At 36.3% G+C, this 18,681-nt stretch overlaps 1 protein-coding gene across 14 annotated transcripts in view; it reads right to left on the bottom strand.

Annotated features, from left to right (window-relative positions):
- The window catches only part of MAGI1 (membrane associated guanylate kinase, WW and PDZ domain containing 1), a 554,323-nt gene that overhangs the window by 220,548 nt on the left and 315,094 nt on the right, over nt 1–18,681 (bottom strand). For all 14 annotated transcript variants that reach the window (XM_025050818.1, XM_025050820.1, XM_015593788.2 and 11 more), the window contains exon 2: nt 10,339–10,455. In XM_025050818.1, the coding sequence (XP_024906586.1) occupies nt 10,339–10,455 (117 nt within the window). The remainder of the gene's footprint in view (nt 1–10,338; nt 10,456–18,681) is intronic.

Genomic DNA, 18,681 nt, shown 5'->3' with positions numbered 1-18,681 from the left:
TAGGGCTTTAAATTTAGACTTTTATTTTCTTCAAATAAAGTTATGTCTACAGTTATATATACTAAAAGAAATGAAAGATTTTAAACAGAGGGTCTATTACTAGACTATACTGATTTTGGTGTGCCTTGAGTTAATGATTTATACATCTTGCAATTGGTAAATAACACAATTATAAGATATTGCTAAGTGTATGTTAAAAGCATTAACTAAATACAAATGTTAAAACCATGTCCTAACTTTTGCTCTGGCATGGGTCTTTGTTGTTATTGTTTCTAAATACTGCAAGAGACTCAAAAACGTAAGTGGTCTCCCAATCCTTAGTAGGTCCAAAGGAGCAAGCATCACCCAAAAGAATACACTATCTTGAGACTGGGCCTGGAGATTAGAATGCTTAGTGTATATATTATACCCCTAATAAACAGATTCCTTTTTAAAGATGAATTAAATCTAGAGATGTCAAGTAGCGTCATTTGCCCACTGCCATATGGGTAGATCTTTCCTGATTCTCCTTGAGAAAGAGGTTCCACTGTTTTTATTTTGTCTCTCCATTGGTATTTATTTTACTTCCTGGTAACACCGATTCTCTGGTCTCAAGACTGAGGTTGGTGCCTGTCCTTGTATTTCACAGACTCTTGGGTTTACCTTACCATAGGATTTACTTTACTCTATTATAGTTGCTTCTTCTTTATGTCAACTCTATACTGTAAACTCCTTGAGAGCAGAAAATGTTACCCACTCATAGTAGTATTCAATACATGTTTCTTGAATGGACAGATAAATGGAATAAATGGAGAATGGCAGGGTGAATAGATGGATCAATTGATTGATGGAAAGAAAAACAAAGGAAATAATAGTTACTATCCAATAAGATCCAATTCTAACACTGTCTCCAGCTTTTAATTAGCTGTACTAAAAATGGAGAGGTCTTGTAACTGGATTGGATTAGGCTTCTGGTGTTCAAGGATCCAGTTGATATTATCCTTACCGGAAAAAGGTACCACTTCACCATATCTGAAGAGCACTGCTGAGGTATGTACCTCTCAAACGAATGGCAGTTTAATTCTATCTCTCAGCCTTTATGTCTAGCTGAGTATCTACAATTAGAACTCAGCCACTACATAAAGTCACTAAGTCAGGGTGCTGCCCACCAAGGGCACCATTCACAAGGATTACAAACAAAATAATGTCCCCTAGAGTTGTATAATGTAGTGGTGTTAATGGGACCTACGACTTGGAAGTAAATATCATAGAAAGAATAACAAAAGACACCCCCTCCCTAAGAAAAATAGTATGTTTAGTTAGTTACCGATTCTCTTCCTTTTTAAAGAAAAATTTTTTTCTAGAGCTATAAAATAAACAATATGAGACACTGCTTAAGAATGAAACAACGCAGCACAGTTCTACCACTTATTAGATGTGACAAGTCATTTAACCCTTTTGTTCCTTGGACCTGGAGAGTAATAGCACCTACATCACATGACTACAGTTAGGAATAAATAAATTATTATGCTAACATAGAATAAAACCTAGCACAAGGTAAGTGCTCAATATGTTAATAGTAATTGTTATTATTTTTATTATACTTTTATTTTCACCTACAATCTCATTGGCAGATACTTAGGATCCATTTAAAGTAAACTTCCCTAAGTTATTTTCTAAAAATATTCAGTATGTGTACATATAGCTCTATATTTAGATGTACACATATACAATTTGAGCAAATAAAATGTGGTTACTAGTGAGATCCATCTTGACTGCCTGGGTTCCAGTCCTATCACTTAACGTTACCTTTGCTTTGTTTCTTCATCTGAAAATGAGAATAGTAGTATTGATTAAATAGGATTTCAATAAGGATTAAATGAGAAACTATAATTAAAATATTTAACGCATATTTGGCATTCCATAAGTGTTAGGTATTTGTTCTGTATACACACAATGTCTTTCAGGCTAGTCTCTCTATCAGAGTACTAATAAAATATTCAATAATAGCTAAAAACCCTGATACTAACTGGTGGGGGGGCGTGGCAAAAATGTAAACTATATTGGTTGCATTTAAAAAATTTTCTTGGCATGGATTTATTTTTTAAATATTTTATTTAGAAATAATTTCAAATTTACAGAAAGTTGCAAGAACAAGAATAGTACATAGAACACTGTATACCCTTTACCCAGGTTTGCCTAATATTGACATTTTAACCTACTTCTCATCTGTTTTCTCTCTTTCCCCACACATAACATATTTTTAACCATTGTTAATGTTTTGTAGCCATTGGAGAGTAAGTTGCATTGGCTATGGCCCTTTACCACTAAATACATTACAATGTATTTCCTAAAAACATGGATGTGTAATTGGTTAGTTTTAAATGCAACAGGAAAATATGTCATTGAGTTGTTAATAAGTCTACTCATATTATGGCCGAAATAACACAGTGACATCTTATTGTTTAAATTTAAGGTAATCGTTTGGGATAGTTCACTTCATATGGACTTCAGGTAAGCCTATCAGAGTATAACCGGTGAAGTATCCTTATTTGGATCTTGGCATAAATGCACATAATCCATTACAGAAGTCAGAAAATTTATTTGTACATATTTTTATTGAACAGATTTGATACAAGGTTTCTTTAAAAATATATTGTACTTCATTCTTTTGATTTAAATGATTCTGGGGAAGCTAAAATTTGGTAAAACTGTCTCTCGAAATAAATAATAGATAGTAAGGATACTGTAAAAACTTCCATGTCCCTACATAAATTGCTGTGGAAATTGCTTTATAATTGCAACAAATCTTGATGAAAAATGTCATCTAAAATTATAAAGCAATTAAACAAATTAACATGACTGCCAAGTAGATATTTTAGTATCCTATACCCAGCCAAGGACGAATCCATATGTTATTAAGAAAAGACTCTTTTTAAATTCAATACCTTAGTTTTAAAAATGGTCTTTAAGGTTACTGCACCCAGAGAAATAAATGAAGAGTTTCGACTCTTGCAGGCAGTAAGAACTGGATGTGAGTCTGCGTTCCAACATTATTAAACTGCATCCTTGAACAAGTCATGTACCTAAGCTCTCCACATCTCAATTACCATGCTCATAATATAGGAATGACAATACTATGTCTCTTAGAGTTTGGAGGGGGTTAAAAGAAACAAAACTTGTAAATCACTTAGCACAGTGCCTGGTACATATAGTAACCACTCAATTAATGATAGATGTTACTAAACAGTAAGGCTGGTCTAACATGTTTTCACAAGAAGATTATATATTACATCAACCCTAATTAAACTTAAATCTAAACTCCTATGGCTTTCTCTTTTTCTACACTCCTGAGAACCTTAGAATAAAGAACACCAGCCAAACTATGTTTATATAAGACTATTAATAGACATATATGAATCAAGTCCAGTGTTATGAGCTTTTAAGTTGGTAGGTTTTCTTTCCTTTTTTTTCTCCAAAGACTCCTTCTACTCAGCAAATATACAATGGCAATTAGGGTAACAAACTATAATAAGAAACACACACAAAAATAACATTGGGGAATTAGCTGATGCTGGGACTATATGGAGAATGTGCTGTTTTAAACATGCCTATTATTGGATTAATCATCTAATCATTAATCTTCACTATATTCTCGCCTAGTTTCTATTGTTGGGATGTCACTTAACAAATGTTTGAAAATAACTTGTCCCCCCTCCCCGCCCCAATCATATAAATAATAAAAATCATTTTAAAAGGAGAAAGAATCAATTAAATAAGGCCCAAAGCCTCATGAGAAATTGAAAAGAGAAAAGGGAGAATGTGGGGCCTGAGAAATCATGTTAGAAAGGAAAAGGAAAGAAGGCATGGAAGAAAGAGGATTGATCTAAATAGAGGACCTATAAAGTGCCATGCTGGGTGCTTATGTATTTCTATATTACCAATAATGGTAATGAGAAAATGGAGTCCCAGAAAGCCCACGTCACCTGCCCAAGTTAACAAAGTTGGTAAGTGGTAGCGTAGCACCTGCCAGCCTCTCCAGCCCACCATACCTGAATGTTCTACCCCCAAAGAGAAGAAAAAAACGTCCAATTCAGGAATGTCTCAGCTTATACTTGGTGGAATAGGAAACTATATATGAGTAGTGATACAGCAAGCAGAGGGGAAAATCCCCTTCATACAAGCAATCTTATGTTTAAAGTGGTGTGTGTGTATATGTACATAAACAGAGATAAGCACTATAAAAAGTACAAAAACAAATCAAAAGTATAAGAATTCATCTCTACTCATGAATCTACTTTGTTGGCAGAACATCCCATTATATAGGGTGTTTCTAGCAGCACAAGTCATCTGTTAAAATATACATATTATATAAGATAGAGAACCCTATACCACAGTATGAACCATTCACTTTGTTCTAATTCTTGGCTTCTTTGAGGACAAGTCAACAGGAAACCAATATGGAAAAAATAAGTTTTGATGGAGAAGAAAGGAAAGGTTAGGTGTAGGGAGTGAGAGGGTGGGTCACTGGGTAAGGAGGAGTCTCCAGACCACAGACCGGCCAGGGACACATGAGAAAATATAGTATTGATGAGTAAAGGGAAAGGGAGAGAAAGAGTTGAGAACTGAGAGAGAATGAAGACAAATACTGGTTGTATATAGGCAATAAACATTTGCAAATGAATAGAAAGGAGGCAGGGTTTAAAAGTCCAATGGGCTTGAGTTCAGATCCTTAATAGTCTGTGTCTTCCATGAGGACAGAGTTAGAGATGACACATATATAAGGATCATGACAGGAGAGGCAGAAACTGAAGAGTTATTATTATTGTTACTAGTCACAGTTTTAAGACAGGCTAGGCTTTGTAAAGGCTAAAGCAATACTTCCTTTTACTTTTTTTTTTAGTTTCAAGTATATAGTACATTGGTTAGACATTCATATAGTTTATAAAACGATCCCCCTAATTGCTCTTTCTCTCCTCTGGCTCTCCACCTAGCCATTTTTTCGGTGACATTGGTTAACAAAATCCAGTAAGTTTCAGATGTACAATTTAACAGTAAGGCATATATATATGTTGCATTGCGTGTTCCCCTTTCTTTTAGACAGCACTTACTTTCCTTACAAGAGGAGGGCAATAATCACAGTGAGAGTTTCCAGTGACTTTTATCTGATAGTCCCAGTGATGCCTATACAACTGTCTAGTTCCTGAATTACAACCTGAAGCATTTTGCTCATGTCAAACAACCTGAAAACAGGCATGCACAATCCAAGAGAGCAGCAATGTTCTAATGCTTAGTTCTTTATCCTGGTCTCTTGCTGATAAACTGGCCTAGTTCATATCATTGGCTCTAATTGCAGAAAGGGTTGATTCTAGGCAGGCAGTATTAGAAATAGCTATGCTTAAGAGAATCATAGGTTCAAATATGTTTGAAAATGGCACCACTATAAATAAAGAGCAGGATCTCCTATGTTTGCCACCTTATCAGATTTTAACTTGTCTTGTAGATCAAAGAAATTTATTACCTTTGAAAACTCCTTTAAGTCAATAATCAGTGCCTCTTACATAGGTCTCAATGGTCTCAGTATCAGGAGGGCCTTGGATAACAAAGTGTTAAGCTACAGAACAAAACTGACCCATCCTTTCCTTGTTCAGATGACCTTTGCTTGAAAAGAAAAGATGAGCTCCTTAGAGTTGAGCCCAGAGAAGAGAGAAGAGATGGGAGGGGTGTTGTTCAGCATTCTAGAGGACTGGTATTACTGGATGAGTTGTATCTCATTTTGACAGCAGCAGTATAGTAAATGACAAGCTCTGTCAGGTAACGCATTTATCTTCACAGGAAAAGCAGTCATTGCAAAGTAAGACTCTCAGATGTTGTCACATCAGCTAGGACAAGAAGTCATAAAGTAGGAAGGCTATCAATGCAGGAGGTACAGCGATATCTCAACTGCAATTAGGAGGAGCTGTGAATGGACACTCCAGCTTCAAGCTCACAGGAGCCCTGACTTTTTCCCTCTGGGCCTGGCTTACCAAAGCAAGTGATCAGTGGAATCTTTATCAGCCAACTAGGAGTTTAAGCCACTGAGCTGCCTACTTTTTATTCTAAAACCTTTATGGCAGCTCTGCTATTTCTCCCAAATGTTAACTAACCAAGAAAAAAATAAAACAAGAAAAACAAAGATCAATCCTATGGTCAAAACATTAAGCTAGACATAGGCTGGTCACTGAGTTTGATACAGTCCCCTAACTCTCAGAAGAGTTAGATTCTAATTAGACAGATATGTAGCAGGCACTGCAAGCAGGGATGGTCCATGCTTGAAGAGAATCATAAAGGGTGGTTCTGGGAGCAGTGAGGAGGGCAGTAGGCGCAATCTATGGAGGCCTTCATGGAGAAAGTGGCATCTAAGTTAAAGCTTAAAAGAAGGCTGTGAACTGGTCACATGGAAAGGTAGGAAAATAGGAGAAAATAATATATACCTAGTTACAAAAAGATACCAAGTGTGTCCCGGGAATGGATGAAGTTTGTATGGCTGAAACATTGAGGAGGAGGAGGTTTGGAATTTAAACAGAATTTGAGGAGCAGGAGACACAAATATTATCCGGATGTTCTGAGGGATGAGAGAAGTAAGCAGCACGGATGACATTTACCTGCATTTCAAGTCTATTTATTTAAAGGTGGTTATTCATAGGAATGCTAACAGATCTAATGAAAAATAAGATAAACCTAGATATCCCAGAATAATCCTATAATGGTTCTTAAAAGCTGAATAATCATTAAGCAATTATTAAAATTCTATTGTACATACTAGTGAGCTTACAAGAGAGAAGATACTTGTTTTGAAGGTATAGTGCCTTATATAGCACCCACTCCCATGACACAAAACCCTGTAATTTTAAACAGCTAAAACTATAAAATTCAGCAATGAGAAGCTTCTTTTCTTTCACTCTCAATGGTCCATGTTATACTGCTCTAATCACATTATTATTAATTACACCTTACTCTGGAGTTAGAGAGAACTGATTTAATACTGACCATGCTTCTTGCTAACTGAGTGATTCTAGGCAAGCTATTCACCATTCCGAGCCTCTGTTGCCTGTAATGGACCTATCTCTAGGGCTGCTGTCAGTATCTGGTGAGACAATACTTAAGGTAGGTATTTCTATTTCCATTTTACTGAAGAGTAATGAGACTCAGAGAGGTTACATGATTTGTGCCAAGCCATACAGCTAGCTTCACAACAGCCCTCAGACTGCACACCAGGACTTCTGACTCATTCTGCAACTAGTTCCCTTTCCTGCCATAATTTTTTTTTTTGTTTTGGTGGTGATTTTCAATGGTAATATAACTAAATTTCAACCATGATGACCTTTTTAATATTGTGGAAATAATGAAAGTATTAGAATAAAGACAAAATAAAGGGGGAGTGAAGAATAATAACTGTAGCAAAAATAGCACTGGATGAACACATTAAATGGGTGAATTGTATTTATGTGAGTTATTTCTCGATAACATTGTTAAAAATTTAAAAATTTAAATAGCACTAAATAAGAGTAATATGCCCTTTAGAAGAGGTTCAATTTTGAGGAAGTCACATTTGTTGCTTCATTTTCTTACCTGTAAAACCAGGCTGCTATTACCTTAGTCTTAGACGATCCCTAAGCATTGTCTTTGCTTAGGGATTAGGATAAAACAGAATCCTCAATGATAAAAATCCACCATGGTGCACATAAGGCTCTAGTACACTACGATGACACTAAAAAGAACTTGAGAAAAAAGGGACTTTATTTATTAATTTCTAATGACATGTGAGCTCTTAAAATGTATAGGAAACGTAGGCTAGCACCTGTTCATGAGGTCATCCCTTCTCAAAATACTGAAGTCACTGAAATAGCAGCAGCAGGAAGTTCTAGGAATACAGATTACATGAGCTTGTTTCTCTATGGCAAAATTACCACATAATCAGGAAGATCCATTATCCAAATCAAGGGCTTCCTAATCCATTAGCACAACAGGTTGGTAGAGAGGTACCAATCACATGGGTCAAAGAGTCAAACTAAACACAAATGCGGCCAGAGTTATCCAAGCCTATAACAGAATCCCAAATCACACCTGGTCTACTCATGTTTAAAGGCTCACACACTGCACCAAACTTAGAAATAGACCTCTTCTGATTCGTTCCCATTTTATGAAGGAAGTGTAAAATGAAATGTTACTTGTTTTCTCTTTCAGTAGGAAGACCATTTCCATGTTCCAAATTCTTGATTTCCTGGTTTCATTGAAATGAAACATCAATACCAAGGGTTTCATAAAAGCAAAGATAAAACATGATTTTCCACTGTTTTTAAAAGGCTGAGGTCATTTTTGCCCCAGTTCCTGCATAGTGGTAAGCTTAAAAATCAAGCCATTTAGCTCACAGTCAGGTCCAATAAATCAGTGGAAAAAATAAATGGGAAAGCATGCCAAAATGTAACCATAGTAACACCACAGATGCATCAAGAAATGGTGTGCTCATTTGCTTCATTCCCCATTTCTTAAATTGGAGTCTAAGTAGGGGAAAAATTACACAGAAAACAATCATGATTCTGCAATTACTAAATTCTGCAAAACTGCACTCAACCTGCTATACTAAAACTTCAGAGGCAACTATGGAACAGCTACAGAAATATCCCTACAGGGCTTAAGAGATGCTACTTGTCAGTTACTTGATCACTCTATGACGGTTTCCTCATCTGTAAAATGGGTATTAAAAATTCCAACCTCAAAGGGTTTTTCTAAGGGTAAAACTGGACAGTGTATCAGAGGCAGGGCAATGGTAGTAGACACCTGAAGATCTGGTCACCTTTAAGTCTGTTTTTATTGGCTTACCTCAGTGCCTTGGTTTCTTGATTTATAAAAATAAAATGATAATTCCTGCCTCATCCATGTGATTAACATTAAAAATTATTATTAATCCAAGAATAAGAAATTATTATTAGGATTACAGGTTTCAATTCCAAGGCTATAAGACTAAGAGAACTGAGGGCCAGACATTCCCATTAAGACATTATCACAACATTTTCTCTGTCAAATGCAACTCTGCCACTCATCAGAAAAAAAGCAGCTTTGGGGCACTGACCCCAGTTACTAGCAGTTAACCTCTTTTCCTCTTGCAGCCTTGGTTTCATTAATAAGTAAAATGGAGGGCAGGGGGCTATTCTAGAATCTGATCTCTAAAGGTCCTGGATTTAAGTTCTTGGTTTAAGTTCTTGCAGAGCTACGGCATGGATTAGATTAGTTCTGTTATTTTGCAGTACTATCAGGAAACATTCACACTCTAGCGCATTACTTGCAAAGTATTATTTTTTAAAGAAAGTCATTTATAACAAACGAATCGCAGCAATAAGCAGGGTACCTTGAACTTCAAATCATTTTTCCTTTCATTTGCTGGTTGAAATATAATATTTCTAAGAAAGACATTTCAAACTTTGAAGGATGGGGTGATAGGAGATAAAAGAAAAAATTCCAAATAATAAAACCAGATCATTCTTTCTTATTTTGAATGAAATTAAATAATTGTATGTATTCTCAGGATCCCTAGCTTATGACTAGCTGTATAGGGATGTAGTTTGGTAAAGCATGGTAATGCTTCACTACAAACGAACTGCCAACTTATCTACCTTATAAACTCACTCCCTCCCTCCTTTTTTTCTTTCCCTCCTTAATACAAAAATCCTGTTCTCACAGTCCCTATGTTCTCTGTCCTGCTTTCTCGGATTTGGTTTGATCTAATGAGTTTGGGGCTTTGGGTTTATTAATCTATAGAAACCATTTCTTCAAACAAAATTATACTTAAATTTTTGAATCTGATAAAGTTGGGGAAGAAAAGAATCCAAGGAGGCATTCTCTTCCCTGAGGGGCCATTAGGAACACTGGGACCTCCACAGTGGTCAGTCTGAAGGCCTCTGGCCTGGTCTACTCCATTAATAACAATGATGGTCAACATTTATGAAGGCTTACACCATGCCCATATGATACAAAAGGCATTTACGGACCTTAGCCCATTTATTCTTCACAACAGTTCTGTGAAGTTATTAGTATGATTGAGGTGTCCTTCTCACTGATGTGAAACTGAACCTTACAAAGGATAAATAATTTACCCTGCATTATTAGCTACTAAGTGGCAGAGCCAGAACTCGAAAGCCAAGTAATTCACCTTGTGCTGTGCTGTATGTCCCTTGCCAATTATGATTCCCTGGACTTATGGAGTCACTAAGTGAGCAAGCTGCCAAGTGTTCCAGAACCAGCTGTCAAGCTATTCTTTCTCCACTCGACTTTCACACACCCACCCACCCAGCAGCAAGATGCCCAAAACTGGCTACTTACAAGGCACAGCATGGCGGTAAAGGTTATCCCTTATGGTCTGCTGGAGCTCATGATCAGGGGACCCTTTCTGGAACCGCTGATTGAGAAAATGTCGCAGGTCCTTGTTCAGCTTTCCTCCTGCAGGAAATATATGAAAGAGACACAACACATCAACAACACGGCTTCCTAAAGACTGAGCAGCCTGAGAGCCATGCGCGGGAAAGCCACATGAAGCCATTTTATCAGCTACTCTCAGTCATTAGTAGGACTCACTTTAGGTTTTCCTCTGCAGGGGAGAAAGTAAGCAAGAATGTGATAAAGACAAAACAGCACTGAAATAGCATTAATTTGGGGGTCCCATTTCACTTAATACTAGAAGGCTAAAATAACAAAGAATTTAAACTAGGCTATTACATGAAAAATATGTGCCATAGACACTTGCAGATACTATTAGAGGGAGAGCAAATGACTGAAACCTTAAAGAGGACAATTGAGCAACAGCTGACAAATTATAAAATGTTCTTTGACCAGGGATCCAATTGGTAGAAATTTGCCCTATTGATATACTTGCAAAAGTCTGCCCAAAACTCCAGTATTGTTTACTGCAGTACTTTATAACAGCAAATAAATAAAAATAAAAACAAAAAACCTGGAAACAACCAGCAGGGATCTACTAAGTAAACCATATTCATCCAAATAGTAACGACTCTGCAAATGCTAGATCTTTATATGTTGGTATTATATGAAAATATGTGAATAGTGCATGCTGCCTGATTCCTTTTGTGTAAAAAGGAATAAAGAAAAGGGAAGACCATGCGTTATTAATGGAAGGAATCATAAGAAAGTTTTAACAAAGTTCCCTTTAGGGAGAAGGACTCGAGGGTGGGAAATAAAGGAGGATACATCACTCATCTCTACGTAGACAGATAGATAAAAATAGATAGATCTTACTATCCTGTGTTAATTTACAGACACTAGATACATACTTCTTTTTTATTATTGTTGTTGTTTAAGCGATAGTTAATTGGATGGAGCTATGTGTTTATTTCTTTGTAATTCTCTTCATGTAACAGAAAGAAAAACTTAAGAATTACATTGTTACAAATACGTGTCATAGGAAGATGGTAAAAAAATGTATTTTTTAAATTATAAACACAAATTATAGTCTACAGGATCAACAGAAGGCTTGTAGATCAACCTAGCTAACATTCACCATTAATGAAGAAAGATGTTTCAGTGACAGCTAAAAATAGAAAGGTTAAGATTGTCCTTCCATTTTTAGACAAGATATAAAATTAGGTAAGAGCATTTCTAGCCTTAGAGAAACAATGCAGCAATGCGGTATCCATGTGAGCTACAGAATTCATGTCTTCAGATGAGAACTTCCCCAAGGTCAAAAAGAGTAAATCGCCAGGATGACAGGAATAGTTAAGATGATGATATGTCCTACCTAGGGCAGGAAACATCATGTTCAAAACACGAGTCCCTGCTAAGGTTGATCATTTTAGAATATATTAGCAAAACCCAACTTGAACTATTTTATTTGGGTCGTATTATACTTATGGTTTCAAGTGGCCAAAAAGAAAATACATCTATTCAAGTCAATCTTAGGTCATTCAATAAATATTCAATTACTCATCAAATATTTATTAAATGAAAGAGACAAACACCCAAACTTCCCACTCACTCCCCCCCTAAAATGGGCACAAGGTTAGAACAGACATTTCTCAAAAGAATATATATGACTGGCCATTAAGTACATGAAAAGGTGTTCAATATCATTAATTATAAGAGAAAGGAAAATTAAAACCACAATAACATCCTACTTTATACCCCCTAGAATGACAAAAATTAAAAAGACTGACAATATCAAGCATTAGCAGGATTATGGGGCAACAGGAAATTTTATACACTGCTAGGGTGAATAAAATGGTTCGTTCTCTTGGAAAAACAATTTGGCAGTATCTTATAAAGTTAAAAATTTACTAACCAAATGATCCAGTAATTCCACTTTTATTTATGCAAGCAAAATGAAAACAAGTACACAAAAACACTCACACACACACACAAACTTGTAGATAAATCTTCATAGCAACTTTATTCATTATATAATAGCCCAAAATTGGAAATAACCCAAATGTCCATCAACAGGTGAATGGATAAGCAAACTAGATTACATTCAAACAATACGATGCAATACCACAATTAAAAGGAGCACATATGTAATATCGATAAATCTCAAACACGTAATGCTAGGCAAATGAAGCTAGACACAAAAGAGAACATACTGTACAATTCTAACTTTATAAAAAGTTTTAGTAAAGGTTAAAAACTTTATAGCGACAGAGGGCAGTTAAACGGTTACCTAAGAGTAGACAAAGGCTGACTGCAAATGGGCACAAAGGCTTTAAGATGTATGGAGGGTACTCAACGTCCATTTCTTGGCTTTGCAATTTAACTATAGTTATATAAGATTTTACCACTGGGGGAAACTGAGTGAAGGGTAGAGGGAACCTCTGTCCTATTTTTTTATAACTTCCTGGGCAACTACAATGATTCCTATATAAAATGTTTTTAAAGGGAGGAGAACAAGAACACTTATGGGGGGAGATGCCAATAGAATATATCTTGATTATGATATGCTATCACAGGTTTATACATTTGTCAAAACTTACAGAACTATATATGTAAATGGGTGCATTTTATAGTATGTAAATTATCCCGTAACAAAATCTATTTCAAAAGTTTAAAATATACATAATTGTTGAATGACTATGTGTTAGGCACTGTTCTAAATGCTTCATTCTCAAGTTCCCATTAGAAAACTGAACTGAAAGAAAAATAGAATAAATTTTGGTAGTTAAGGCAGACAGGGTTGGGTTTAAATCCTGGCTCCAATATTGACTAGCTGGTAAGCCCAAGTGCATTGCTTAATCTCTGAATCTCACTTTTCTCATCTGCAAAAATAGAGCACTGATATATCAGTAGCTCCATCATATGATTGTTGTGATGATTAAATGAGATTCAGACAGTGCTTGGCAAACGAAAAGCACTCAATGAATGACGGAAATTATTATTATGAGAATACAGAGTGGACAATTGTTTTGAGACGAATGGGAAAGAACTGGGATCAGTCCAAAGATGGACTGTTGTTTTTTTCTTAAATGCACATTAACATAAAACTCATCCTATTGGCTTAGATAGAGTCAGAAACAAAATGTAGGCCTAGGAAACTTAGATTGCAGGATATTTCTAGAGTTACATATGTGTGGACCATTTGAGCACAGGGGAATAAAATTCTACTTGTGCTCAAATGGTCCAGACATATGTAAACTGGACTGAAGTTCAGGAAATAAAACCAAATGGTAAATCACTGATATCTGATAGTCACATCTGCCAACTCTACCTCTAGATGTAAAGCACTCTGTAACTTGACAGAAAGGTTAACAATGTTTACCAGCAAAATGTGTATTGTCTAGAATCTAAGGTTTTATATTCCCCTTAAGAGACCACGGTTCTAGACATGAACTGCCAGGTGGGTGCTAGTCTTATCAGAGTGATCACTTCATAAGTTATATAAATGTCTAACCACTATGCTGTACACCTGGAACTAATATAATATTGAATGTCGACCACAATTGAAAAATAAAAAAGTAAAAATAAAAAACGCTGGCAGTTATCATCTGAGTCATAAGTACCAAAGATGCCTGTCAAACCCAAATGCACTGCTTGAGTCAAAAGCAAAATTCCAAAGATAATTTGGAATACACTCTCTCTTCATCTCATATATAACATAGGTTCATCCATCCCTATGGATCATAAGCAGTACCTATCAAGATAAACCAAGGACTTACGGATTGGAAAGCACTAAGACACGGGCACTGCTGGTTTACACTTAGGCTTTGTGTTAAAACTAGCCAAGCTAGTTACAGTTTACGATCATCAGAGTATATAACTCCTCTCTACTGCGGATGCACAAAAGGGCAGGGTTAACTGTGTCGCCAGTTAATATTTACTCTGTTCCATGACATTTATAAGTGAAAAAGCCTCAACCTTCACATTACATTAAGAATACTGTACTTTTTGGTATCTAATCTCAAATTAATTGCCAATTATTTAGGGGACATGTCTATAAATCTTCTCCTAATTGGCAATGAGCCAATGAAATAATAAATTGCAAGAGAGAATTTGTCATAGGATCTACACCTTCTTTGAAATTCAAGATTTGTTTTGCAAATGGAAAAGAAAACATAGGTCGGGAATATGCAAAACTTTTTCTAAGAAAAGGATTCAGAGCTTATTTTTAAACAATTTTATAATCTAAATGGGAAAAATAGGGCTTAGACTATCCTGGACTGCCACTATTTTATATTTTCATATTTTGTCTATATATCTAGAACTCTGTCTTTTACATTTAATATAACATATTGCTGCTTTTTAAGTTCACATTAGTTTACAGAAATTTAACCACGCTGACTGATGTAAGTTTCATTAATTATTTTAAATGTAGTATAATATTTCATTTTTAAAATGTACCAAAATATATTTATCTTTCATAGACTGTTAGGCTATCTCCATTGTTTCTGACAATACGACAATGCTACAGTGTCACTGTAATGCCTTTTTTAAAAAGAAAAAGAAAGTGTTAAGTTTTTTTCTCCAGACTATCTAAACCTGGAAACAGACATAGACATCTTCGACCTACCTAGGTATTGCTAAATTCTTCCCCAAAATGGTGGTGCCATTTTCCACCAATAGTTTTAGAGGTTCTATTTCCCCACACTCAGGCCAATATTTGCCATTATTAGTGTATCAGGAGTACTCTAGATGAGTGGGCCCCAAACTTTTTGGCATCAAGGACCGGTGCTCTTATGAGAATCTAATGCTTGATGATCTGAGGTGGAGCCGAAGCGGTGATGCTAGCGCTGGGGAGTCACTGCAAATACAGATGAAACCACTCGCTCACCTCCTGCTGTGCGGCCCGGTTCCTAACAGGCCATGGACTGGTACCTGTCCATGACCCAAGGGTTGGGGGACTCCTGCTCTAGATCAATCCCAGATTTAATGATTCACTAGCAGGATTCAAAGGACTCACAGCTATGATTTATTACAGCAAAAGGATACAAAGCAAGACCAGCAAAGGGAAAGGCTCATGGGACAACAAAGTCCACAAGAAATCAAGTGTAAGCTCCCAGAGGCCTTTCTCACTGGAGTACCACACTTAATTCCCAGTGCAATGAGTTTTAACAACACTTGTGAAATGTTGCCCATTAGACACTGCAGGAAGCTTATTAGACACTCAGGGCCCAGAGTTTTTATTAGGAACTGGTCATGTAGGCAGCCTCTGCCTGGCATGAAACAAAACTCTAGACTCTCAGAAGGAAAGCAGAAACCATATCTTTTGCACAAACAGTTAAAGCATAGTGAGCCACACTTATTAGGGAGTGGACAGAACCCTTCTGAAATCCAAGGTCTCAGATTCCAGTCAAGAGACAACTTGGTAAGCAGGCCTTCAAACTAATAGCATAGAACTGTACACTTTTTAAAAAATAGTTAAAATGATAAATTTCATGTTATATATATTTTATCACAAAAAAGGTAATACAGATTAATTATAGTATTTGAAAAATATACACAAGTACATCAAAGTTGAAATCAACTGTAACTTGATTTGCATCACCATTAACATTTTGATTGTGCATGCACACATTAACATGAACATACATAATACATTTATAGTACAGTTAGACATTTGAAGAGATTCATTTACTCATTCAACAAATATTTATTAAGTGCCTACATCCAGATATGCTATGGGCCCTTAAGATCCAACATGACAACACAGAATTCCTGAGCAGGGACTGACATATGTATTTTAGGAAGGGTAGATAGGGCTATCCTCCAGACAAAGACAATTGTTAATACGCAAACTGAAGGAAGACAAGAGGCTGGTTGGCTCTGCAAAGTGTGGGGGGAAGAGCATTTTAGGCAGTGGGAACAACATGTGCAAATGGTCTGTAAGTATAAAAGAGGTTGGCATGTTAGACAAATAGCATGAAGTTCAGACAATGGTGGCCCAGACTGAGGTTAAAAAGAGAAGTGGAAGCCAGATAATTCTCTGCCTTACAGGCCGTGATAAAAAGTTTGCATTTTATTCTAAGCTCAGTAGGAATCCACTGAAGGGATTTCAATCAGGGAGGTGGGAAGTCATGGCCCAAATTTTGAGATTACTTTTGCAGCTGTGCAGTGGATCAGGAGTAGAGGCAGGTGACAGGATGAAGCCAGTGGAGCTGATCACAGTAAACCTGAAGTGGCCTGGACTAAGGAAATGGCAGAGAAATGGGGGAGGAGGGGATAGAGGGGAGATGTAATTTAAGGCTGGAACTGATAGCGTCTGCTGATGTGATAGAGGAAGATACCAAACACAAGGGAGGAGTCAAAGTGAACCCAATGTCTGGGCTTAACTGGTGATGAACAGGTTTGAGTGGAATACAGAGTTATGTAGGATCATGCCATATACGTGGATTTGAGATATGTAGGATCATGCCATATACGTGGATTTGTATTCAAATGTTCTACACATAATTTATAACATTTCCAATATGCTACCAGTGCTCAAAAAAAGTTTTAATAGCTACACAGTATTTTATCTTATCATTCCATCACAACCTATTTAACCATTACCAATTACTAAGCATGTGCACTATTTTCACTGTGATTATCTTCCTTGCATAAAATCTATCTGTATCTCTGATTATTTTCTCATGATCCTTGAAAGAGCAATATTGAGACAAAAAACCATAAACACATTTAAGGCTTTTGGTACAAATTCCCTCTAGCTTCCCTTTATCCAGCTTGATTTTAAATGGCTCCAAAGTAGCAGTGTGGATTCCTCATAATATTATCAGTTTCATGCTAATAGACATTTAGAGGTCTTTCCATTTTAATAAAACTACTATAAACAACGCAGTAATGAAAAATCTTGAATATGAATTTTTGCTGAAATTTCCAAAAAGAGGAATTATTAGAGTAATGAGTATGAACATTATTTTGAAGATTCTTGATACATATTGACACTGCTTTCCAGAAAAGTTACACTAGTTTCTACTAAAGTCTAAAAGATGTACAATATCACTAATCTGACAATTACAGTGTGAAATAAGAATGATTTCCCCCCTTTTAATTATTTAAAAAATTAAACACTTGTCCGCCAATAATTTTAAAAGTGCCAACACTATATTAGCAAGGCAATATGTATGGTAAAACTGAGTTTCTTTTCATTTTGAGAAACTGCTGATTCCAATAAGAAAATTAATTTGCAGAATGGCATATTGAGAAGTAATGAATGAATTCCATTAGTATATATTTAAGTAAAAAAATAAAGACAAATAAACAAAAAAGCTATACTTCTAAAAAAACACACACAAATTGGGAACACTCAGTGTGCCAGTCCCTTACAGAATTACTTCCAAGCCCCCTTCTCCCCAGTGACGTACAAGAACTGGTCAATCAGGGGCTAGCAAAATTCTTCTACAAAGGGTCAAGGGCCAGATACATACTTTCCAGCTTTGGGAGCACATCAGGACTCCGTGGGACTACTAAACTCTGCCTTTGTAGTATAAAAGCAGCCATAGATTATGTGTAAACAAGGTTGTTTTCAAATAAAACTTTATTTACAAAAACAGGCAGCAGGTTTGGCCCCGGGGTCATACTTTGCTAATCCATAGGCCTAGATGTTGGCCCTGCATCTCAATGGGAGCAATTCTTCTTATGTAATTCTTGGGGTAGAGGTAGAGGGTATTCATTTCTCCAAGGTCAACCTAAGCAGCGTTACTACCCAGAAACTACTTACAAGTAAATATCTGGGTTCCATCCCAGACTCAGTTAGAACTTCTGAGGGTCAAGTACAGCAATCTATGATATAGCAAGACTTCAGGTGATTCCAATACATGCTGAAGGTTGAGAACCAATGGACTAAATCACAGCAAAGCCCTCTGACAAAATGTGAGCAGCTAGGCTTTGAGAATGAGCCTACGTCCCAATTTCTCACAAATGTTCCAATCTCTGGCAAACTTCAAGTACTGCCACTCCACTACTGGGCTAATAATAACACTTTATAATTAGAGGCAAAGCAGAAGGGACTACAGGCAGGTGGTAGGTACCTCATCAGACATGCAGAGGTTGAATCCATTCCCTTAGTGGTACAAAGACAGTTGTTCTTTCAGTCATGTTTATGTAGAACTTAAATAAAATGAAAAAGAAAACTGTGCAGTGATATGAAATAGAGGCTGCAGGACAGATTTATTCATGCTGATGAAGCTCTAGAAGCTACTATTTACATTTAACTCCCCATATAAATAAGCA

The sequence above is a fragment of the Pteropus alecto genome, unplaced genomic scaffold, assembly GCF_000325575.1.
Source record: "Pteropus alecto unplaced genomic scaffold, ASM32557v1 scaffold75, whole genome shotgun sequence".
Taxonomy (NCBI): Eukaryota; Metazoa; Chordata; class Mammalia; order Chiroptera; family Pteropodidae; genus Pteropus; species Pteropus alecto.
Note: the sequence above shows the minus strand (reverse complement) of the source record. Positions and strands in the feature narration are given on the sequence as shown.